The 23,423-nt window shown below is 35.2% G+C and overlaps 6 protein-coding genes across 6 annotated transcripts; 3 read left to right on the top strand and 3 right to left on the bottom strand.

Moving 5' to 3' along the window:
• The first annotated feature begins 736 nt into the window (after positions 1-736).
• Positions 737-5,357, top strand: Tsp_11370 (putative disintegrin). Its single transcript, XM_003372578.1, has 17 exons — positions 737-785; positions 1,046-1,193; positions 1,312-1,430; positions 1,484-1,638; positions 1,962-2,064; positions 2,163-2,344; positions 2,500-2,855; positions 2,921-3,038; positions 3,108-3,315; positions 3,371-3,543; positions 3,613-3,817; positions 3,878-4,012; positions 4,106-4,295; positions 4,384-4,493; positions 4,547-4,782; positions 4,844-5,008; positions 5,067-5,357. Exons 1-17 carry the CDS (start codon positions 737-739, stop codon positions 5,355-5,357), a joined length of 2,943 nt encoding a protein of 980 aa, XP_003372626.1.
• Positions 5,358-7,641: 2,284 nt separating this feature from the next.
• On the bottom strand, positions 7,642-10,102 carry Tsp_11369 (conserved hypothetical protein). Its single transcript, XM_003372577.1, has 3 exons — positions 9,933-10,102; positions 9,495-9,665; positions 7,642-7,996 (listed from the first exon to the last, which is right to left on the bottom strand). The coding sequence occupies exons 1-3, from the start codon at positions 10,100-10,102 to the stop codon at positions 7,642-7,644; spliced, it is 696 nt and encodes a 231-aa protein (XP_003372625.1).
• A 2,980-nt stretch (positions 10,103-13,082) lies between these two features.
• Tsp_11368 (hypothetical protein) lies at positions 13,083-13,519 on the bottom strand. The gene is given in 3 exon segments (XM_003372576.1): positions 13,083-13,194; positions 13,221-13,372; positions 13,391-13,519. 3 exon segments carry the CDS (start codon positions 13,517-13,519, stop codon positions 13,083-13,085), a joined length of 393 nt encoding a protein of 130 aa, XP_003372624.1.
• A 4,214-nt stretch (positions 13,520-17,733) lies between these two features.
• On the top strand, positions 17,734-19,199 carry Tsp_11367 (hypothetical protein). The gene is made up of 5 exons (XM_003372575.1): positions 17,734-17,781; positions 17,938-18,003; positions 18,308-18,515; positions 18,728-18,824; positions 19,154-19,199. Exons 1-5 carry the CDS (start codon positions 17,734-17,736, stop codon positions 19,197-19,199), a joined length of 465 nt encoding a protein of 154 aa, XP_003372623.1.
• Positions 19,200-20,709: 1,510 nt separating this feature from the next.
• On the top strand, positions 20,710-21,015 carry Tsp_11366 (hypothetical protein). Its single transcript, XM_003372574.1, has one exon. The coding sequence runs from the start codon at positions 20,710-20,712 to the stop codon at positions 21,013-21,015; it is 306 nt and encodes a 101-aa protein (XP_003372622.1).
• A 1,900-nt stretch (positions 21,016-22,915) lies between these two features.
• On the bottom strand, positions 22,916-23,335 carry Tsp_11365 (hypothetical protein). Its single transcript, XM_003372573.1, has one exon. It carries the CDS (start codon positions 23,333-23,335, stop codon positions 22,916-22,918), a length of 420 nt encoding a protein of 139 aa, XP_003372621.1.
• Between the last annotated feature and the right edge of the window lie 88 nt (positions 23,336-23,423).

Below are 23,423 nucleotides of genomic sequence, written 5' to 3'. Positions count from 1 at the left end.
TAAGCAACAACAATACAGTATACAACTTCAATCCGAAAAAAATGCAGGTTCGTATTCATGTGATCATTTTTCTGAAGTTTTCTAACATAATCTTCATCATTTACACCACAGTACATTCAAAAATTATTATTTTATCTTTAAAAAATTTCAATTTATATCTTTAATCAATTTTTTGAACCTTAAATCCAAGTCAATTTTTTTGTAACCAATTAAAGTAAAAAATTATTTGCATTACAATGAAAAAAAATATTCATATGAATAATAATAGTTATGATGTTGCCCAAATTGCAGTTTTAAATTGTTTAATTTGTTTCAATTTAATTTTTGCTGATACATTTTATTTAATTTTGATTTTATTTGAAAATTTCCATACATATTCTTACATTTCTTTTTTCTTTCTTATATTATTTTCTTAAGTGAAAATACTATTCAATAAATAGCAAAATAATATTTTACGCAAACGTTTTGCAATTTTATGATGTATGCGCAGAATTCCACGCCACGTTTTACACATTCGACATGCCTATTTAATTTAAGTACCTACTTTTCTTTTACTGTAACTAGTCCATTATCTGTCCGATCACCTTGGACGTCGCTTTGTAATTGTATGTTCGGTGCAGTATTGTAGTTTCAGGCTTATCATGGCTTTTTGAAATTAAGCCGTACTGATATAGACTAACAGTTCGTTGACACAGCTTCGTTTACCTCCAAATCATTTTTGTTTGTCGTGTGAGTAATGAGTACACTTTTTACACCTTCATGTCATTGTCACCAGCATTTTAACGGTTAATTCTGCGATATATGAAAAAAAATTAACCTTTAATTTTGTTGATGGCTCTGAGCTTTCATGATTTTTATTTTCTGTTGTGAATGATTATTTCTTGTATTATATGAACATTTTTAGGTTTTTTTAAATGTTTTATTACTATGCTCACAAATGTGCTCACTTTTTTCGTATTTCACCTTTGTTTGGCGCTTTCTGTATCCGGTGAGTTTTCTTATCGTTTATCTCTTTATCTAAATTACGACTTGTTCAATGTTTTAGGTCAAAGCCCATTGAAATTTTTGCGTCGTTTTGAAAAATTGGACTATGACTCATCATCTGTTAGTTCTGCGCATGCACGATTCAAACGATCTATTGATAGTAGAAGTGATCCATTTCCAATCACTATTTCTTTGAAATATTTAGATAAGTACGTTGAAAAAATGTCTGCTATTTATTGAAGCGATTCTATTTAGCATTTGAAACGGGGCTTGTTTTTTTTTATCAGAGATTTTCTTTCAATTGCGAACAATGTCATTTTATTATAGAACATTCAAATTGAAATTAAAACCGGACAGCTCATCATTTAGCAGTAGTCATGCTTTTGATGAAAATGGTAAAAAGAAGAATGTGGATTTATCGTTTCTTTTCGATGGTCAAGTTGAAGGTGAATGTACTTCAATTGTTTGCCATTGTTTGTTAATCGATTCTGTTTTTTAGGTGAATCAAATAGCTATGTTTACGGTTCATTGATTGATGGGGTGTTTGATGGACATATTCACATCAAAGACAGTGTTTATCATGTGGAAAAAATTGTGAAATACGACGTGAATCAGCTGAAACCCGCATATCATTCTATAATTTATTCTGGTATTGTTTGTTTTCTTTTTTATTTTTCATTCGCTTACGTTAATATGATTCCAGTTGTAGTTTTTATTTGTCAGACAAAATAGGGTTAATGCAAAAAATTAAATTTAAACGTCTAATTTGTTTAGGATTAAAATTATTTGTAGTTACGCAATGGGATATTGCGAAAAAGTCAAATGGGAAAGAACCTTTTTTGCATTTTCACAATTAAATGCTCGTTACCGAGAGGATTAATTAATTCTAATTAAAAGTATACCTAGTTGGAATGATGTAGTTATGTATGTATGTTGATTTCGTTGATAGATTTTTGATACTGTGAATAATAATGTAGTTTGAGGAAAACTGTCGGTCGCCACATGTGCAAGCAAAATTATACGGTCAAGGCGAGCAGCGGTGCACGTATAGTATAGATGAATATAGTAAAGTCGATGGAGGTTAAAAAATAAATAAATAAATAACTCGAAGCAGTATATAGTAATTGTAAATTTTTCCTTGTCTGTGCATTGTATTTTTTTTCTCATTTGAAAGTCAGTCTGTCAAATTTTCAAGGGCATGATCCAGAAGTCGATTTTATCAATGTTCTATTTATTCCACTGGGCGCTTCTTTTATCTAGGGTGGGAAATTGTGATTGTTGCATGTTGTTCTTTTTAAATTCGACACCAATGAAGACAAGTTTATCAGGTTGTCGTAGACGTGATTCACATTTGAAGATGGTTTTTTTATTTTGTTATATTTGGAATGTATTCGATTAAAAAATTGTCAAGTTGCAACATTTGTCATTTTCAACGCATATATTTAAAAAAATTATATATTTGTGGACAGCAATTTGAGCTTTTGATGTGTTTCAGATGATGATATTAAATTTGAGAAGTTGCGCGTTAAGCGGCATGTGGACAGTTCGGCCAGTTCAAGCTGTGGTCTTCACGGTCGCGTTCGTCGAACTATGCAACGGTTCCAACGGTCTGCCGTGGTCGAAGAGCCGCAACTTTTCACTTACGGTAGTGGACACCAGTGGACTGGTGCAAGTAGGAACGCGGACGAGGCAATGCAGCCGTGGCGGAAATATGTGGAAAAAGTTCACCGAGACGATGAAGAATTGTCGGATCGTTGGAAACGTTCCGCCGACGGTTTGTACGATGTTCGCACTTGTACTTTGTACATGCAGGCGGATCAGAAGTTGTGGGAATTTGTTTACAATCACGAAGGTCAACGTAATAGCGAGAGGTTTGTTTAGTTGTTTGTTTGTTTGTTTGTTTGTTTGTTCACAGTATGGAATGAATTTTTTGAAGGACGCGCAATGAAATTCTCAGCCTGTTCAACAGTCATATCAAAGCGGTGAACACGATTTACGAGGGGACCAATTTCAACGGCATCAAAGGGATCAATTTTGTCGTCCAGAGAACAACGGTAATATAATCCATTAGTTGGTTTGGATTATTGAAATTTGAAGAAGAAGAAAAAATTTATTTTTTGTAGATTTTCGACAACAACACTTGCCCGAGCATTGTGACTCCGGATTCGGGCAATCCATTTTGCGAAGAGAACGTGGACGTCAGTAATTTTTTGAATTTAAATTCCATCAAAAATCATTCCGACTTTTGCCTGGCCTACGCGTTGACATATCGGGATTTCGTCGGCGGAACTTTGGGACTCGCTTGGGTAGCCAGTCCTCAACCAAGTGGGCGTTCGATTTTGCTTATGACCATTCCATATCCATTTGTGCTGTTCTTCTTTTCCAGATACGTCCGGAGGAATATGCGAAATTTACAAACCATATTCTGAAGGTTCCAGACGGGTGAGGCGTAGTTTGAATACTGGCATCATCACGTTGGTCAATTATCACAACAGAGTGCCGCCGAAAGTTTCTCAACTGACGTTGGCACACGAAATTGGTCACAATTTTGGCTCGCCGGTTGGTATTATTTGCACTGTTCAACGAGAAGCTATTCTGTTCTTTTTTTCTTTATTGCTGTTGTTGTAGCATGATTATCCGCCATTTTGTCAACCCGGCTTGCCTGATGGTAATTATATTATGTTTGCGTCGGCCACATCCGGTGACAAAGTGAACAACAACAAATTTTCCATCTGTTCCGTCAATAACATCTCGTCCGTGTTGCACGAGGTTCTCAGGCAGAATCCCAACATGCCTCGTCTGGGCAGTTCAGCCAAAAGAAACTGTTTCAAAAGTGATTGATCATTGTTGTTGCGTATATATATATACATGTGCATATATATATATTTTTTAGGGAGAGAGACTTCGTTTTGTGGAAATGCACTTGTTGAAGATGGTGAAGAATGCGACTGTGGTTTCAATCAACAAGAGTGCAGACAACGGGGCGACAGCTGCTGCTATCCGCGCACGCACGGCGGCGAGGCCAAAGGTTGCACTCGTGTCGAAGGAGTTCAATGCAGGTAATAGACAATGTTTGTTTGTTTGTTTGTTTGTTTGTTTATGACTGTTTTTGCAAATCTAGTCCGTCGGAAGGAGTCTGTTGCAACAAGAGTTGCCAGTTCATCACCTCGTCCGCGCATTTCCTTTGCCGTCAGGCAACCGAATGCAGCACTGATCAATATTGCAAAGGCAATCAGCCCGGTTGCCCGTTGTCAGATGCCAAGCCAAACGGTACCCGATGTCAAGACAATACGAAAGTCTGCAATAATGGAGTAATGCAATTTTTGTAGTTATTATTTAATCATTTAATTTATTTTGTTTTTTACCGTCTCTCTCTCTCTCACGTTCTCTTCTTTGCAGACTTGCAGCGATTCTGTATGCAACGTCATCGGCATGGAAGAATGCTTTATTACAGAAGGAACGCCCGAAGATCAATGCGTATTGGCATGCAAGAATCGTACAGGTGGGTGGTATTTGTAAGTTGTGTTTGTTTTTGGTTTTCCTGCATATGTTCTACTATTAGATCGTCGAAGCAAATGTATAAGCAGTTTTTTGATACCGGCTTTGCAAAGCTATTATCAGAACAACCAGAACAGGCGTGGCATTTTGCTCCGACCCGGTTCGCCTTGCAACGACTATCGCGGCTATTGTGATATTTTTCAAAAGTGTCGATCCGTGGATGCCAACGGTCCACTGTCTCGTTTGAAAAATCTCTTCTTCAATCAGGAAACATTGAAAACCCTAACCCAGTGGGTTCAGGTGAAAAATTTACCGACTTGTATTGTATTGTATTTGTATTGTTTAATGCGTTGTTGTTCAGGATAATTGGTGGGCGGCAATTCTAATGGGTATTGCTTTGTTGATTTTGATGGCATTGTTTATCAAATGCTGCGCCGTTCACACGCCCAGCACCAATCCAAGAAAGCCGCCGGCTCATTCAATTTACGAAACACTACGACATCCGAGCACGCTTTTGCGCAGTGCGGTAAATTGTTTGTTTGTTTGTTTCTCTTGTTTTGGATTACTGTATTTTGTCGTTGCAGCCAAGTTCATCAGCTCAACATCGTCGACACGGTCACCATCAGCACCATCAGCACCATCGCCACCACCACCGTCACCACCGTCACCGTCGTCCCAGCGGGCATCGTTCCCGACGTAGTGACCAGTCGAATGCCGCGGCGCCGCGCATCAGCAACGTCATCGAGCCACCGCCCCCGTATTCAAGCGCCGTTGGTCCACCGCGCGGTCATCGCATGAACAGAAAACACGGTCGTCGACGACAAGATCTGATCGAAATGCGCCATTCACAACAACAACAACAACAGCACGTCTGATGAGATTTTTTTTTTGGAATCTACTTACCACCTGCATGCTTGCATTGGTTTTTTTTTCTTTCTCTCCATTTGCACAATTCGAACAAGCATTATAATTTTTTGGCATTTGTTTTATCTAATTTACAGTTTTATATGTTTTTTTAAATTTTATTATTCTTCTCATTCAATGTATATAACTACGTATTTTGTCGTGTTCACCGTTGCCTGAAGCGACAGCGGGTTTCGTTCTCATTTACTTATTTATTCATCATCATCATCATCATCAACATTATTATTACTATTATTGTTGTTGTCGTTGTTGTCATTTTCAACGTTGTGCGCACACTGCCTTTGTGCCTGTTATCAATGTTCTTCAGTGGTCATTTTCTCTACTTCCGTCACGATGATTTTTTTCGTTATTTTTTCTCGTTCGACGAATCTTTTCCCAACAGCGAACGGTGGTGATATTCAAATTATCCATATATTCTTTTTTTTTTCTTTGGACCAACCGACTATTTGTGAAACTCTGCCCAACTTTTCTGATGTCGTCTTCTTTCCGCTTGCCAGATATGAGCAGCCGAAATTTGTCATATTGCCCCTTTTGATCTTGCAGAAAGTTCGCTCCGTTTCAGTATTGTTCGTCGCCTTCTATTCTCCTCACCTATGCAAAATTTTTTTTCATTCATTTCATTTACTCTTTTTCGAAAATAACTCTGCTTCTTTGGATCAAAAAAAAAACCACGCACGCACGCGTCGAGGAAGTTGAAATGTCGAAGACTAGTAAATTTTAATATTATTATTTTTTGAAATTTGTAAATTTATACTCTGATTAATTATCATCAATTGTTGGACTATCAGGTGGATTTTGTTCGATTCGGTTGTACAATTTGGCAAATCCCTTCGAATGCAAATCAAACAAAACATGTTGCGATGAAGAAATTTTTCTTAGAAAAAAAAACATTAAATTACGATTAATTCACTGAATTTGAAAAGTTTATCTTTTCCACTCTGACAACCGCTTGTACATCGACAGTAGATATGTGATGACAAAAATTAAAACTACGATAACTTCAAAAAAATAGTCTTGAAAAAAAAACCTACAGTAATCCATTGAACGTGTCGAGCATCGTTTAGCAAATTGGAAAAAAATAAAAATTTTCAAAAGCAAATTTCAGAAAAAAAAATTCTATTTTTTTTGAAATATTACTTTGATCATTAATTTCTTTTTTATTACATTGAAAAATTCATTTTCCATGGTTTTTTTTGTACGTGCGATGACGTTGCTCATGCATGAGTATGAGTACTGATTGTCCTATATTTTTTTTTAAATAGTCAGTCTGTCATAATGGATGTTGGGATATAATTTCTGAAATTATTATTACATTCATAAGCTTTTCAATCGATGCGTTTAATTTGAAAATTTTCAAGGCATTTTTTTTGAAGACGAATAGTGGTGATTACGGTAGTGGTTTTGGAGATGTCGATTTCAAAAATTATCATAAAAATTCACCGTCTTTTAATCGCGAATATGCAAAATCATCATGAAATGAAACTGAAGTTGAAACGAAGACAGACGGACCGACAGACAGACAAACCAACAAACAAACAATTAAACGGACAAAAAGTAATAAATAAGACAAAAAATGTATATGAATAAATGATTATTAATTTGAAAAAGTAGAAGAGAAGAAAAAATAAAAAGAGAGAGAGAGAAACGTTTGTCAGCTTGCAGTGAACGGTGAAAATTAATTGGCGAGCGATATTTGCAAAGAGAAAAAAAGAAACTGCTTGTGGTTGAGGAAAAGTTCAAAGCTGAAACACTAGCGGGAAAAAAATCTACAAAAGATCAATCGCAACTTTTGCAAAAAATGACAACAATTAATTGAAAATTCATTCAACGCAAAAAGGAAAGAGAGACAGGAAAGGAAGGAAGGGGGGGAGGAATTTTGAATTTAATTTTTTTTTTCATTCGAATGATAATCATAATAGCAGACGAGACAGACAGCAGGCGAAAGAAGCAATTTTCAAGGCAAAAAAAAATCCAAAGAAGAGAATCGAATGAAAAATATATAATTTTAGGGAAAAAAAGGGAGACAAATTACCGGGGCAGCGTGACGTGTCATCTCGATCCATCGTCGTCGGATTCGGCTATTAATAATTTGTTGAATGAAACTTTTCACTTTTCTTATATTAAAAGACGAATATTGATGATCATGATGATTACTGTAATGGGAAGCAGCAGAAGAGGAAGAGGAAGAAAAAGAAGAAGAAGCGGAATAATAATAAAATGGACACTGAACTTGATTCACTGAACCGAACAGCAACCGCAACGCTTTTTGCGCGGTTCAACGTGGACAAGCTCCAAAGTTCCGGCTTTGGGCGACGCTAGCGACTTGTGCTGCGCTTGCAAAGTCTGCACTTGCTCGCCGTTGAGCATGTTCAACTTGATCGGACTGAGCTTGTCGGCTTTGTCCGGCGACGACCGACGTCCACCTCCTCCGTCCACACCCTCGTCTGGATGCAGTCTGCCCACAGGCTGAGCTGAAACCACGCCCGCGTCTGGAAACGGTCTGCTCGTGTATTCTTTCACTATTGGATCCACTTCGTGACAAAGTTGCCCGTCCGGACGAAATGGATTATCTTTCTCCTGGGCCATCGTTCTGCACCAATACGACAAATACAAACGACAATTAAACAATATACCGGCGAACGATTAAATCACACCCCATACAAACAATGCCTCTCTATTCGACCCCATCTATGCATCTGTACACGTATATATGAAAATATCAAAGAAATGGGCCAAAATATATGAATTTTCCCTCTTTTAATCTTGTTTTAATGTAAATTGTTTGAACAAAAAAAATTCAACCAAATGAAAGTTTAAAAATATAAACCAGTCGAAATTTATAATCGTACATTTGTGTATTTTCAATTCAACAAAAGGAAAATATTCTTGTCGATTTTATTCAGTACGTTGTTTGTTCGAAACAAAACAATCGTTAATTTATTCTTTCTATTCCCATAAGTCAGTAGAAATGTTAATCTGTGAATTTTCAAATGCAGAAAACAATATAATCAAAAAACATCATCTGAGCCAAAATGCATTTTCATATCGAATGTTCGAATCATCTATGAAAATTCAAAAAATTGAATTTCCACATGCTGACATTTGCATTTTTTTAAAAAAAACTAAATATATTTCAATGAAAAACGATCAAGTGAAACATACATGTGCACATTTGAACGCAAAAATGAAAATTATCATTTCATCAAACAAACGTGCATGAAAAGCAAAACAAAATCCAATTATTTATTGTTTTTAAATTTGAAAATAAACTTTCTAATATTATTGTAATTTCAATTCTTACAGTACTTAAATTAGTACTTGGATATTTTCACATACTATTCTCTTTACTGTAATTGAAGTTGAAATTGTTTGGAATAAAGGAAAAATTCGCCAAATTTCTCAACAACTGTTCACAGAATAAATCAATCCCAGTTTGCATCGTTAAACAATTTTCAAATTAAAGTTTTTGCAGGTAAGTGATGTTTTTCATTTTCAAACTGTCCATCCGACCGTACGTGATCAATATCTTATCCCGTGGTTGATGTAAATTAAATTTATCCTTTCATTTTCCTCCTATATTCGGAAAACAATTAACCCCTTCTCCGAACAAACAACAAATTGGAATAAATTTATTGATCAATTATTAATTTTCAATCGACATGCATCCAGGACGAGTTTGACATTGTTGCGCAATCGTTCTGTTCTCAGACCAATTGGAAAAATCACTAACGAAACTATTTCTATAATTTGCATCGTTTGGGAACAAATTCCACAAACTATTGGCAATTCTCTTCGGCTAACTGCTGCATTTTTTTGTTTTGTTTTGTCTTAACTTGTTTATCTTGTTGTTTACTGATCGTGTCGAAAAAGCTGCGGTCTGTAGAAATCTTCCTTCACTTAAATCTCCTCAATAGCGATTCATTTGATTGTAAAGTTTATCGTCTAACTTCTACTAGATTGTTGTGCATTTTGGTTCTTCTTTTTTTTTTCACTTACAAGAAATATTTTTTTCATACTAATCAAAGGAAAAGGAAGAAAAAATCTGTTCCATAACACGGGATGATGGGATAGGAAGAAAAAAAATTTACCTTTTAGGAGAAGTGGTAAGCAGTGACGAATGTCCAATCAGAGATTGTGATTCCGGGCTGTCCGGCTGATGAGTAGCAACCGGCGGTGCAATGTACAAAGGGGATTTCGACTCGACTGCTGTCACGAGAATAAGGCTTGGCTCGTCATTGTGTCTCAACTCGTAGGAATCCCTGAAAAATTATTTTTTTATTGAATTCGACTAACAAATTGCGATTGCAGTATTGGGAGTTAGAAAATAATCAAATTAATTAATTAAAAATCCTTTTAAATTTTCAATCAACTGCAATGATAATAAATAAATAGCATCTGATCGACAGTAGCTCGTTGTCGAGCATTGAAAAAGAGTCAGCATTATATGGAAGAAGTAAATTTCAACTTGAACAAGCGGAAATTTGCACAGAAACAAACCCAACATGCGGAATTTTTTTTTCACCAACTGACAACTCACTGTTATTGCAGCTAGTGATGATGAATCATCGGTAGATTTTTCGACAACAACAACAACACTAACGGCATGCTTTGCTTGTGGAACGCGTGTAAATTTTTCTTGCAAATTCAGCATTTGACAAAAATATCCACAAACTGTTGTTGTCGAAATATTGCACATTGCAAGTTGGAGAACAAAAATAAAACACGATCACGTGAATATTATTATATATTCATCATCATCAGTATCGTTGATGAATCGACGATTGGAGAATTTTTCTTTTTTTTTTCCAATGTCAGCTGTTGAAGCAAAATTAGTGGAATTGTTGTGGGCGGAAAACTTCTGGGCTCGCGTCAGATAGAGATCATTATAGCATTAGCTGTTTTCAAAAAGAAACTTTGTTTTGTCACTGGTCATGCAAATTTGATGAATGGGAATTTTTTGTTTTTTAATTAATTTTTAATATTTTGGAAAATTATTCAATTGGTTGTTGGTAACAAATTGTTTTTCTTTGATGATGATGATGATGATTTTATATCGGATTTTGTGTTGAAAAAAAGAAAACTGAAAATAAATTGCTCCGTAATTGTTGGGAAATGGAACAAATGCGACAACGTTAAATCCGTTTTCGGGCGATTATTTAATTCTCGATCAATGGCACAGTAGTGGATCTGATTGACCAACGGTGACGTATTTGATTGAATCAATGAATAGTGGGTGATTTTAAGAATACAAATAAAAGTTTGTGAATAATTTCAATATTTATTCACTGAACAACAAATTGTTGTCACGAAATCAGAGATGCACCCTCGGAAATTTAGTAAATTTGCATATTTGAAAATGACATCATCGAATGGATCATTTAGCAGGAATGATGCAGAGGTACAATAAAATGTATAATATACTTTGTTCAACCTACCGCGCTCTTTAGAGATGCGAGTGAAGTGTATATTCGAGTCAGTCGGACGAGATGCTGCTTGTGAAAGCAACAGCCGAAGCGACAGCCAAGCGCAGCAGCTGAGCGAAACGGGTTGGGGGGGAACCACCGAAAATCGAATTCATTCCTCATCAAACGCTGGTTGGTGTAGGGACATTTTTCGAAAATCGCCTCACCGGGTTGGTCGCATCTCTGTTGCTTGCTTGCTTGCTTGCTACGCGCTTTGGGTTTTTAGTTTTGCTCTCCACTGACAACAAGCACGTGCAACAAGATCGATAAATTAGCACTGCATGAACGCGTTGCAATGTTTAAAACAGAGTCAAAGAGAAAAAAACTGTTCTCTTCTCGAAACGCATCAAATGTTCGCTCTGTCTGTCTGCTTTTTTCAATGTATTATATACTTTCAATTTTCTATTAATGGTTATTATGCGTAATTTTTTTCATTTTGCATATATCACTTGTAACACTTGTTAAAAAAATCCACACTGACACAAACGCAGATAAACGATGTGGATCGATGATAATCAAAGTGATATTGTTCGAAGCATACTGATATGCAGATGATTATAATTTGAAAAAAAGAAAGATAATTTGTAAATTGACTTTTAAAATAAGAAAAGAAAAAAAAATTTCAAAGTGGGGATTAAACGAACTGATTTGCAATTTTGAAACGTTGCGCATTTTTTTCCAAAAATACAGAAATGTTGATTTATAATACTATTTCATCAGTCGAGGTTAGCTTTTACATGCTTTCATGTTCTCGAGAGACAAAGCAGCTGGCGTGAAAATCCCGCCCAATAGCACTCATTACAGACAGGATTGGTTGGTTGAAATCATTCATCGATTTGCGCGTTTGCCTTTCAAATCGTTCCATACATCAGGGATATATATATATACACGCGTGATGATGAGTACCTCTTTTTAAAATAAATCAGCTGTTGTTTGTTCGTTAGGGGTGGTCGGGGAGGGGGAGGAGGAGGTCAATTTGTCCATTGCACTTTAGTTTTAAAATATTTTCAATCGAAGGAAATTATTTTTTTTTGCATATCTTGGATGAGATTGTAGTTTTTTTTTCTCTTTTTTTGCTTTTTACTTTGTAAGAGAAAATTTACGCATACACATCACGTTTGATTAACTATATGCGCAACAAGCTGGTCGATATTTGATAATAAACAATTTTCTTCGATGAAAAATACATTTCACGACAGAAAGACTATTTGTTTTTTGGCTTGCTGACAACAACGTTTGTAAAATCTGCACGCATCTTTTCAGTTACCTTTTTACAAGATGGCAAAAATTGTGAATACATACATTTATATATATTTTTTTTGAGAAGAAGAAAATTTTTAATTTGTTCGCTTTTGTTCACTACGTAATGAATCTGATAAGTTGAAAATTATTGGAAATCCGAAATAATTAATGCATCGTTTCACGTAAAGTGTTCACATAAATGCGTATTCACGTTTTGTTTAACGGCAATTTTCAACTAGCAGTGTAATTTCAGTAGTGGATGTAGAAAGTATTTCAGGCGGAAAGATTGATGGATTAAATTTGAAATTGGAGAAAACACAAGCGTAAACGTTTTTAATCCAAATATACTAAAGGCAGGGATTGAATCCAAACGGAGAAACCAATTAAGCTTGACATTGGTCGGTCAACTAGGCAATTGGATCAGCTAATTAAATGTGCCGTATAAAAAATTTCTCTTTTTCACTTGACATGTATTATTAAATGTATCCAATTTTTTTGCATATGCGTGTGATTTTGAAAATTTTGTCTAGCTGTGAATGGAAGAATATGCTTTTTTGTTATGTAAAAAGGTAAAACAACAACAACAACAACAACAATCAATCAATTAATCGAAAAGAAAAGAGGAAGGAAGGGCCTTGGAAAACATGCAGATTTTGAACGTAGAAAAAGCAAACTACTACCTCAAAGCAGACGGGCTGTTGTCCATGCAAATCGGGTCCGTTGCAGTTAACTACCAGCTAGCGTGCTTTTGAATTTGCAAGAGAAAGAAGCATCCCAATTAGACTAGCGAACTTTTGCTGCCTGCCGACTATTTTTCTGTTCTGCTGAATTTCTCAACTGAAGCACTTGTTTGAGGTGGATCGATAAAATGGTCGAACTCGTTTTATCCGTTGCATGAAATGAAATTTTAAAAAAAATGGAAAAAAGAAGAAAAAAAAGCAAAAATATTTCCCACCAAAATTGGAAAACATATTAACATTTCAACGTAACAGTTGCGTTCAGTACGGTCCAACGCACCACCGTTGTCGTTGTTGTCCCATGTGAATAATGGTGGTGGTGGTTTGAAAGTAAAAAGTACTGTAATCTGAATTTCTTATTTAAATAATATACAGATGGCAGCATCGTCGTGCGTAGTGGACAATTTTGATATGTTCAGCCGAATATTGTGAATGTTCAACTTTGTTGTAGTTGAAGCGGAAGAAATCGAACGCTTCTTCTTCTTCTTGCCTTGGCTGTGATGTTCTTCCTAGACGGGAAACAGGCTAACAACAAACAACAACCCCCCAGCTACACGCGCGCGCATTTACTCTTCTCCTCCCTCCTACACGAGCACAAATCTGAGAGGGGTTGTCAAATATTGACTGTCGTCGAACTGTCGCAATTAAGCGCATCATCAACTGAATATGCATCAGATGGAATTTTGAAGAAAAAATAATTTCCTTTTCTCCTCAGATCAATCAGTTGAACATTTTTTCAATATAATAACACAATAATAATAATGAGACGAACAATAATTTGCATACTATGCATGAGGTTCACGTTTTTTCTTTTTTGATTTCAACATCAAATTTTGATCATCGTCATTTTTCATCAATAAACACATGATGTTCAACATGTTGCTTGCTATCAACTTTTCATTATTTTTATGAAAGTTACTTGTTGTCAATTTTACATAAATTTATCCTGTGAACAGAAAATTTTTGTTTTTCTTTTTTTTCCATAAATTTAAAACTAATTATCCTATGTCCATTATTAGCTGATAGATGTGTGTGAAATATGCTCAGGTTTTGTTTTTTTTGCACTTTTCTAAATTAAATATTAAACAGATAACTGACATGATATATATATATATTTATATTTATATGAAATTAATCAACAGGCTAGTTTTTCTTTGTATGATTGAAAAATCTATTATTAATCACTATTTGTATTAGGAATGAATTTTTAGTTGATTAATAAAATGCAAAACTGTGCATGCGTGCGTCAAAACCATAAATTCAGTCTATCATTCATTGCAAAGATTGGTTGCAAATTCACTGTAATTATGCATTATTGAACGGAAACTTTACAACAATGGAGAATAAGTACAGCTTTAAAGGGTAGTTAGTCTGTTTATGCGAAATGCGCCCTTTGTGATTAATTTTTACAACGGGATGTCGGGTAATTTTAAAATCTCTGTTTCAGTTACTTGTATATTTGTAGTCTGATTGTATTTTGTAAAAAACAAAACAACGCACTGCTTGAAAAAATTGATGACATAGCGTGTATGAGCAAGCGTAGGTAAATGGGAATTCATTTGCACGGTAATTAATGAGCAACTTTCATCCTTATCGAAATGCGTGCCGGCAGACTCAGTTGAACGCGTGGACAAGCTTACCATCCGCCAAGAAAATTGTGATTAAAATTAAATTGTTTAAAAATGTTTCCTGAATGTAATCTTAGTTTTCTTCCTTTCATAAACGATAATTTTGCATGTATGCTTTTATATTATTAGCTCGTCAGTCGGTTGATTCTTCTTGACTTTTTTCTCAAGAGAAGAAGAGGATGTTTCAGTTCAGTGCATCAGTTACGCAGAAGAGAACCACAGCTCGAGATGGTTAAGGTTGACGATGGAAACATTAAATCGTTGAACAATGGACGGATCGAACGATGCTAAACATCGACTAGTAATCGCTTGCCAAATTAGTCGGCCAGAATAGTGCGTTTTATTTGACAATCAACGAACAAAGCGAGTGCAAAATTAGTGTAAAATATAAACGCAGGCTTGTTGCTTTCATCGTTAGCGTATCTTATCAAAGTAAGCAATTTAATTTTGGGCTAGCATTGTTGTTGTTGTTGTTGTTGTTGGTTCAGTCATCGTTCCTTTTACAACAACTGCAATTAATAGAATAAGAAGACGAAGAGGGAAATTTATTTATTTATTTATTTGTTTTTTTACTTTACTTTCTTGGGGTAAGAAATTTGATTTGTGAATGTTTAAGAAAAAAACAATACCAAATGGTCATTTGTGTTAGATTGCTTTTTTTTAAATTAATTTAATTAACATTATCAGTAACTGTATTTTTTCTTAAAATATGAACATTCACAGGTCGCAAAATATTGTTTTCTAGTAAGCAGGAAGAATTGTTTCATTATTACAGCATATAGTAAATTATAAAATCGAGAAGGAATTTTTTAGTTTAATTTTTAGAAGAAATTTAAAACGGTTTTTTTTGAAATACATATTTCTGTTCATTGTTGACATAGAATAATGCCTTTGAAATGGAAATGTTTTTTGAATATGGCTAAGAGATTGATTATTAGCAGAATTTTTCTTGTATAGAAGAATAGTTCCAAACAATAGACAGACTACTTTTTTATCCACAATATGTAATTTTTTGAACAAAATGTCAACAATGCGAACAGTGTTGTTGATTCACCAAAAAAAATTCTTAAAGAAAAGTACGTTCACTGACATTAGCTGATTCGTTGAAAACGAACTGTCTTAAAAAAAATGGAAAGAATTCATTACAACGATCACTAAACGTTGTTTGTTTAAGGCTGTTATATATATAAATTTTTTTTTCTTTCACATTTTTGTAAAATGAATTTCAATTTCAATATGAAACATTTTAAACTGATTTGTTTTTCAAATTATGCATGGTATGCAAATAGTAGGAAAGGGGGAGATTCGTGAATAGCAATGAACAGAAATACTGTTAAACGAAGGTGATTTTGATTATGGTTAATCTCTTTCGACATGTCACATACCTTCAAATCAAATCCAACAACTCGTTCACTTTTCGTGTAGAGTAATAAGTAATAATAAGTAAGTGAGTAATTCAAGCTTGTGAAGAAGCTGAATAAAGTGCATGCAGCATATACTTTTTGACAATCATGCTCAGTAGTCAGTTTATTATTGCGTTCTCGTTTTTCGCTGCGAACGTTAAAAATGAATGATTTCTTCTTTCTTGTTGCTAAAAATGTTCCCTGGAATGTTCTTTTGCTCAGCACGCAAAACTGCGCAACTATTATGCAAGCTGAATAAATTGACATTGCGACAAGTGGTCTGTCTGTCTGTCTGATGGATAAAACGTGGAAGAAAACGGCCGTTTTGCAAGCATTTCAAAAATGCTTTGTATCATCAACGAGCAGCTGGGGAGAAAATTGTTTTTCCCCTCTTTCTACATACGTGAGAAGAGAAAAAGCAGACGTCAGGCGCAGGCGCTCGGTTATTTTTACGAGGCGTCCGATTATTATTATTATTATTATTATCATTGCAAATTGCCGCCAAATGTCCTTTTGCAGCAACGAAGTTTCTGCTTAAAATGCTTAGTAGAATTGCTTTGATGCGCTTCGCCTTTCACCGAAACGATCAAATGGAGCATTTTTCAATTTGACTGATTCTTTTCCCAAAGGAAAATGGAAGAAACGATTTTTCATTTTTGATGAAACAAATGTGAAATTTAAAAAAAAGTAATTTCTCCTGAATATCTTAAAAATTAGTATCCAGTTGAACTTTGAACTGCAACTGCACAGCGAGATATCAAATTCTTTTCTCTCTCTCTCGCTCTCTCATTCAAAACAACGAGAAAATTGCTGTGCAAAATTTCTATCCTATTCCAACTTCAATGCGACGACGGCCAGAAATTTCCTTCTGCAAATAGCCTTGTCGCGCCTATTTATTGCACCCGGCCAACGTGAAGCTTATTTGTTGCATGCATGCATGCATGCATGCTTGCTTGCTTACAGGGTTGCGTTTTATTTGTTGACCAAACGATAGTTTCCTTGAAAGTGCTTCGGAAAATGTCGACGTTTTGAAACGAGACTCACGTGCTTTCAATTTTGTTTGCGAAATTTGATTAAATTATATAAATAAATGGCAGCAGCCCACAGCTGTCTGTAGTAAAATCATAATGATAATCAAGATTTAACAATCCGTCAATTGCATGCTGCCCGACGATGCAGCATGCGTGTATGGATAACGATCATCACCGATGGAAGAAAGTGTGAAATAAGCTAATTTGCAAATTCACCGCCTGGTGGAAAAGCGCCTAAACGAGTCTCACATTCTTTGAGTAGTCGTGTTGATCGCACAGAGGTGCAAAGTTTATTTCATGCCTTTTTTTCGTCTCAAAAAATTGAACAGTATATTTTTTTTGAAATGAACAACGCAAATGCAGATGTTTCGAACGAACAATCAATTTATCCAGTATTTATCGCAGTGAAAATCATATCACACTATCGTTTGTTGTTGATAAATTGAAATCAGCTGCATCATTTTTACAGATCATCACTGTAAAATTAAAACTAGTTTCATATTAATTAATTAATTAATGATTATTATCAATAATAATAATAGCCAATTTATGTCCAGTGGAAGCTGCTGTAGTGGAAAAGAGAAAGAAAAGGATGAATGCTTTTTTTAAGGGGGATTTTCATTTCAATTATTTACATTATTAGTTTGCATATTTGAGGGAAGTAGTGTCCAATTGTGGAAATTACATGAGTTTTGATTTTTGCATATCAATTCCTGAGTAAATACACAACAGCGATACTGTTGTTTGCTATGTGCTTGTTAGCGTGGCGGTTGTTATTATTAGTAATAACGGCAACGGTTTAAAGATTAGCAATAATAGCACTGATGTGTAAGCAATTGAAGAGCAAATTTGAACGACTTCAATGTGTTATAGTAAAAAAAAATTTTGTGATGAAATCAAATTTTTGTTTAATTTCTGTTGTTGAAAAAAGTTACAAAGTTGGATAAATTCAGTTGCTAACGTAGGCGAAATTGCAAATGCGAACGGAAGAGTGGTGAAAGTTTAAAAACAGAATTGAAATATAATAGCATCAAGTTGTTGATGATGACGCGGTTTTACGTTTTATCGGTTGTATTATAAACGCGAAGATATTGGTAATCCTGTTGATAATTAATTAACAAAAAAGTTGATTCACTTACCCTTTATCACAGGTTGCCGCTTGATCGTAGACAAATGTCTCGACAATAGCTTCGTTTTCAGTGCCGAAAGTTACTCTAGGAAAAAGAAAAACAAAACGTAACGATGAATCAGCAGCAAAAGACAATTTAATTTAAAAAGTGTGTTAGATGAAGGTGGAAAAAAACTATTAATATAAATTATACGAGGAGGCGAATGAATTATATTTCTCTCTCTATATATATACATATACGTAGAGAATGAATTGTGAATAATAGTGAGGCGCGCGCTGCACTGGCATCTACTGCAGGGGACGAGGGAAAGCTTTGCTTTTTAGCGGCATTAAAAGCCGTCTATCGTCGGCTATATGTGCGTGTGGTTGTTGATCAGGGTTTTGCGGCTGCTTGCTTTTGCCGTGCGTTGTTTGGTTTGTGCAATTCTTTATGGAGGAGGCCTCCAGTGAACAAGCAAAACAGTTGTCGCTGGATTAGTAAGCGAACGCGTGCGTGTAGTTGCTCCTCTCAAAAATATACGCTTTGAGCATGTGACGCAAAAGTTCAAATTTACAACTTGAACATCTCAGCACGGTTTTATTAAAACAACTGCAAGACGACGACCAAGACGATGCATACTACACACGAAAAGTGGCTTTTTTAATATAATATATTTGAGATTTTTTATTTATTTTTTGCTTATTTGAAGTTGACATTTTTCAATCGCCTGGTGACACCAACAACATGCAGAAAATGAGCTTTTTTCAAAGGAAAAGCAGTTTGCCATTTCCAGTCGTTTGTGACAGGTTTCTCTTTCTACGCGCTGTATGTATGTAATTTCTGCGCAGATGTTGACAGATGACAATACGATGTATTGTGACAAACTTTTTAAAGTAGGGGGTCGTCGTAGATTGGGAAGTTTTACAACACTGCTGATGTACTTCGTTCACGCTGTGATTCAGCCTTGCTGACTCAGTGATGCACGGACTGACTGTTTTGTCAAAAACGAGGTCGAACAATTTGAAAATATCCATCTCTACATGCGCATGCACGATTAAGTTCCAATCATATTATTCGATTAAAATGTACAGTTAGTTTTGTAAAATATTTTTGGTTTTTTAATCTTTTTCATTAGTCTTTTGATCTATCCGTATCGTTTAGTGCAAGTTCCAGAACATTGAACATTGTGTGTAATAATGTGTAATGTCTGTGAACATTCGTATTAGTTGTAAAGTACATTTGATTGTTGATGGCAGAACAAGGATGAACAGCGATAAAAATTATTTTTCGACAGATGAAAATTGAAAAGTGGAACAAAACCACGCCTTTTGATTTTGTTTCTGAGGTGGGATCGGTTTGAAATCTTGTTTCTCTGTGGATCGTTTGAGGAATTCATTTATTGCCAGTGCACGATGGGATGGGCGGGCAGTGGAATTTCTCACACAAATCTATGATAAAACTGTAAACGAATTCTGGTTCCAAGTCAAGATGTTGTTATAAGCTGAACTGATTGATATTCTTCAATCATCCAAATTGTGATGATATGATCTCTCTCTCTCTCTCTCTCTGTGTACATTATTTCATCATCAGTGGTAAAGGAAAAGAGAATTTTTTGAGAAAAACAAATCAATCATGTATTAAACCGTATTAATAAATTATTATTATTATTATTATTCAGTCAGTTGCTGCTGTTTCGGTGATGAGCAATTATCACTTTTAAGTTTGAAATTTGAAGAAGAAGCACTGAAAGTAGTATATCGTACAACTGACGTTGTCGAATAGTAGTGGAAAATGGGATTCAAGTCAGAGGGAATTTGGGAAAAAAAATTTCCATTTTCAAATGAAAGTTATCTTTGAACATCTCGACAAATTGTGCCATTTGTAAAAGTGAAACAGAAAAGATTTCACTGATCACTGCTTCAAAATGGCAGCTTTTTATGGGAAATTAAAAGAAATAATAATAATAATAATCACCGTGAAATGTTAGCAATTACTCTGCATTGATTGTGTGTGTTGTTACTTTACTATTATTCCACTACTCGATCGGTTCGATTGTTTGCTGTACTCGACTGTAGTGCATCTAGTTCAATTTAGGAAAAATGAGTGCACTCATTTTCTGTTTGTTTATCATATTATTTATAATTTGGGAATTTTCATCAGCAATCATATTATTTCTGTAGTGAACAGCAAAAAGAACTTTTCGGCACATCATGCACCTTATGCACACACACATATATATATATGTAGGTTAATAATATTTGCAGCCCTGTAATTGAAATTGAATAGAAAATGACAACATGCGTACGTTTTGTAAAAGAAAATATTAATAAAGAAAAGAATTTATTCTTAGCAAAATTCTATCGTAAAATCACTGCAGCAAATAAAGCAAACAACTTTGTGTATTTTGCGCGTAGAGATTCGATGGTAGCAATAATTGCATTTCAATTTATATTTCTTTCATTATTCGATTAGTGGGCAGGGAATTTTCGCGTTAATTTGTTTATTTTATCAGAAAGAAAATTAATTTTTCCATTTCACCAGTAAGCAACATTCAACGCGCGATACTTTTTGCAATTTGATGATATTTTTGACGTAATGTGAAAATCAGGTGAAATTCAATATACGCAAGTATAAATATAAATTTCTCATCATCATCTTCTTCTTATTTTTCTTCTTTTTTAAATTTTACTAATGACGCAAAGTTATTTTCAAAAATCGCTCAAAGCATCGCTTTTCTCATTGTGCATTGTTGTTGTTGTGGTGCGCATGCATTGTGTAAATTTTTACAATCAGTTTGACGTTGGCAGCAAAAAACAAGCAAATCACCTCACAATCACACGGTATATTTATGCCCTTTTTGGAACCTGTAAAGTGAATGAAAAATTAGGTGATCATGTAAGCAGAACAATGGAACAAAGACAAATAATAGCTTCCATATACAGACAGTATGAGCAGTTGAGCAGAATTGATTTCAGTTGGCATCTCTTTTTAAAATGAATGAATAAATGAATGTTCTTTATGAAAATGAAATGAACAAAACTTTTTTCACATAGCTATTTATTATGAAATGTTTTATTTTTATTCTACTTTGCACTTTTTGATACGTCTGAATTGTTGAATTGTTGAGAGAAATTTCCACTGAACAACAATTTTTGTACAGATGAAATTTGTTGATTTGGGTAATGTGAGCGTGACAGTTCTTTTTGCACTTTTGTTGAGGTGCATTGCAAGATGAAATTTTATTACATTTCAGCTATTATCGCAAAATATCCGAGTTTGTTTTCTTCCTATTTTTCAGGGATAGAATTTTTTTAAATGAATGAATGATCCGTATTGAAATACTACCAACTGAATGGAATAGCAGCAAATCTCCACTCGATGTTTGTAGGTTTGATTAAATTCTGTGCACAGGTCAGCGAACTTAGCCGCAAATTATGAAAATTGCGCAAAGCAAGCAAGCAACTCTGAGGTTACATAAATCAATTTGATGAATAACCTAGTTGAAGTTGTTGAAAGTAATTTGTCGTTAATGGCGTACATGTTCAGAATGAATGAGCTGCATGGGACAAGTGAAATTTGCACCTTCCGCTGCATGGATATTGGTAAATAATCGACTTGTTTTTATGTCAATTTGACAATTCGGTATGTTAATAGAATGGCTACTGATGCTGATGCATTTATAATTTTCAGTACCACGGGAATAAGAGGAGAAGAAGAAGAAGAAGAAGAAGTATAAAGTTCGCTCTGTTTTCTTCTTTTTAATTATATTTATTTAAAAACTGATTGGTTCAAATTATTATTGATGAAAATTATATCATCACGTCGCTTAGAAAAAAAAACACATGCTCTAATGTTGTGTTATACAGTATGCAATGTAGAATGCGTGCAAAACAAGCAACCGGACCGTGTTGCACAGGTTCAAAGCATGCTGCAACCTGTTCAGTTGATTTGCAGATGATGCGTTACTAACAAATAACAATACTGTCGTAATGGAATATGCTACAGACGATGTTGATTAAAAAACAGCAGAAGGGCTTATCCGCTTTACCTATTTGGTGTGGAAGAAGTGAGATAGATATGTGTGTGTGCTAGGCTATGTATGGATGGAAAATTATTTTACCAAAAGTCAATTTGTTGTTAACAAGCACTTAGTTAGTTGTTTTGCATTTTTGAAACAACTGAAATGAAATTGAATGGAATGAAAAAGAAATCAATTTTCCATGCATTGCATTTTAAACTACCGATCATTATTAATTATGTCCGAGTAGAATTTTGCACAGCTATTAGTTATGATGAACGGTGATCATTTTTGGAAAATATTCTACAATGACTGTTCAGTATGGTTGTTCATGTGACGGTGAAAAAAATCCTCGCGCATTGAAATATCCCGCAGTCGGAAATCCTCGTGTATGGATGGAATAATTTTTTTTGGTTTGTTTTTTAAATCTCAACGAACTGAAAAGTGACGATTGCGACAGAAATAATAGAAAGAGATCGGGGTTAACAGTCCTACGAATATTATATAGTGGGTTTGGAACGAGTGCAATTTTTACGAGAAAAGAGAGAGAGAGAGAGATTAGTAAATTTTATTGCACAAAAGCCGTACATGTGTATACCTTTTTTTGAGTTGTAATCTGGTGCGGATCCATTTGATTACGGAACTTGTCATCCTGGCTCGGTGGTGCATGGAAAAAGGAAAAGCGACCGTGTTCAGGCGACAGCAGCACAATACACGACTGTTGGCCGGGGAAGTCAATAAAATTATGACGCAAGTGCAGAATGAAAGAGGAGGCTAAGAGTGACTGAGACTGGCTTTGCTTTGCTTTGTTGAGGTAAACAACAAGCGCGCACGCTTTTATTTAATGCAAAGCGACAAACGGCGGCGGTTGCGACGGTTTCAACGAGAGAAATGCACACGCACGTTCAGCGGAAAGAAGACAAGCAGCAAATGATCGTGCAGCGCGCTTGCATACACGAAGACAAGAACAAGCGGGAACATGGACGCGGCAGTGCGCACAATACCGTCGGTAGCCACGTGCCAGAGTGTGGTGCAAGGTGCGGATATATCCGGGCAAAACACGCGCGCCTGCTTGCCTGCCTTTCCAACGTGCAAAACGTTTCCAAGCAGCCGTGTGCTCAGAGCGCTATTTGCAAATTGCATTGAAGCTGGCAGGCTTTCTGAACCTGCGACAGCTGCTGCTTGGCACCGTGCGACTCGGGCTCCTAACAGAATTGCGTTTTCCGAATGTCGTTGACCAAATGTGGACAAGGGTGGAAAGGGAAGGGACAGTTTTCCTTGTTGTTCCAATGTGCCCATCTTATCTTATTATTATTATTGACATGCGTGTAATTGTAATATGATCGATCGATCGATCAATCAATCAGTTTAATTAATTAATTAATTA

The sequence above is a fragment of the Trichinella spiralis genome (assembly GCF_000181795.1).
Source record: "Trichinella spiralis strain ISS 195 chromosome Unknown Scfld9, whole genome shotgun sequence".
Lineage (NCBI taxonomy): Eukaryota > Metazoa > Nematoda > Enoplea > Trichinellida > Trichinellidae > Trichinella > Trichinella spiralis.
Note: the sequence above shows the minus strand (reverse complement) of the source record. Positions and strands in the feature narration are given on the sequence as shown.

Excerpts from the sequence above, each read along its gene's own strand:
- Tsp_11366 (XM_003372574.1), top strand. The coding sequence starts at position 20,710 with ATGACGCAAAGTTATTTTCAAAAATCGCTCAAAGCATCGCTTTTCTCA.
- Tsp_11368 (XM_003372576.1), bottom strand. The coding sequence starts at position 13,519 with ATGCATATTCAGTTGATGATGCGCTTAATTGCGACAGTTCGACGACAG. Across the intron at positions 13,195-13,220 it reads GCACGACGATGCTGCCATCT|ATTACAGTACTTTTTACTTT; the intron begins GTATATTATTTA and ends TAAGAAATTCAG.
- Tsp_11365 (XM_003372573.1), bottom strand. The coding sequence starts at position 23,335 with ATGGGCACATTGGAACAACAAGGAAAACTGTCCCTTCCCTTTCCACCC.
- Tsp_11369 (XM_003372577.1), bottom strand. The coding sequence starts at position 10,102 with ATGTGCAATATTTCGACAACAACAGTTTGTGGATATTTTTGTCAAATG. Across the intron at positions 9,666-9,932 it reads GCAATAACAGTGAGTTGTCA|GGATTCCTACGAGTTGAGAC; the intron begins GTTGGTGAAAAA and ends ATAATTTTTCAG. Across the intron at positions 7,997-9,494 it reads CTTACCACTTCTCCTAAAAG|AACGATGGCCCAGGAGAAAG; the intron begins GTAAATTTTTTT and ends GTATTGGTGCAG.
- Tsp_11367 (XM_003372575.1), top strand. The coding sequence starts at position 17,734 with ATGTGTAAGCAATTGAAGAGCAAATTTGAACGACTTCAATGTGTTATA. Across the intron at positions 17,782-17,937 it reads AACGACTTCAATGTGTTATA|CATCAAGTTGTTGATGATGA; the intron begins GTAAAAAAAAAT and ends GAAATATAATAG. Across the intron at positions 18,825-19,153 it reads TTTCCAGTCGTTTGTGACAG|TCTTTTGATCTATCCGTATC; the intron begins GTTTCTCTTTCT and ends CTTTTTCATTAG.
- Tsp_11370 (XM_003372578.1), top strand. The coding sequence starts at position 737 with ATGAGTACACTTTTTACACCTTCATGTCATTGTCACCAGCATTTTAAC. Across the intron at positions 2,065-2,162 it reads ATATAGTAAAGTCGATGGAG|TCTGTCAAATTTTCAAGGGC; the intron begins GTTAAAAAATAA and ends TTTGAAAGTCAG. Across the intron at positions 2,856-2,920 it reads GGTCAACGTAATAGCGAGAG|GACGCGCAATGAAATTCTCA; the intron begins GTTTGTTTAGTT and ends AATTTTTTGAAG.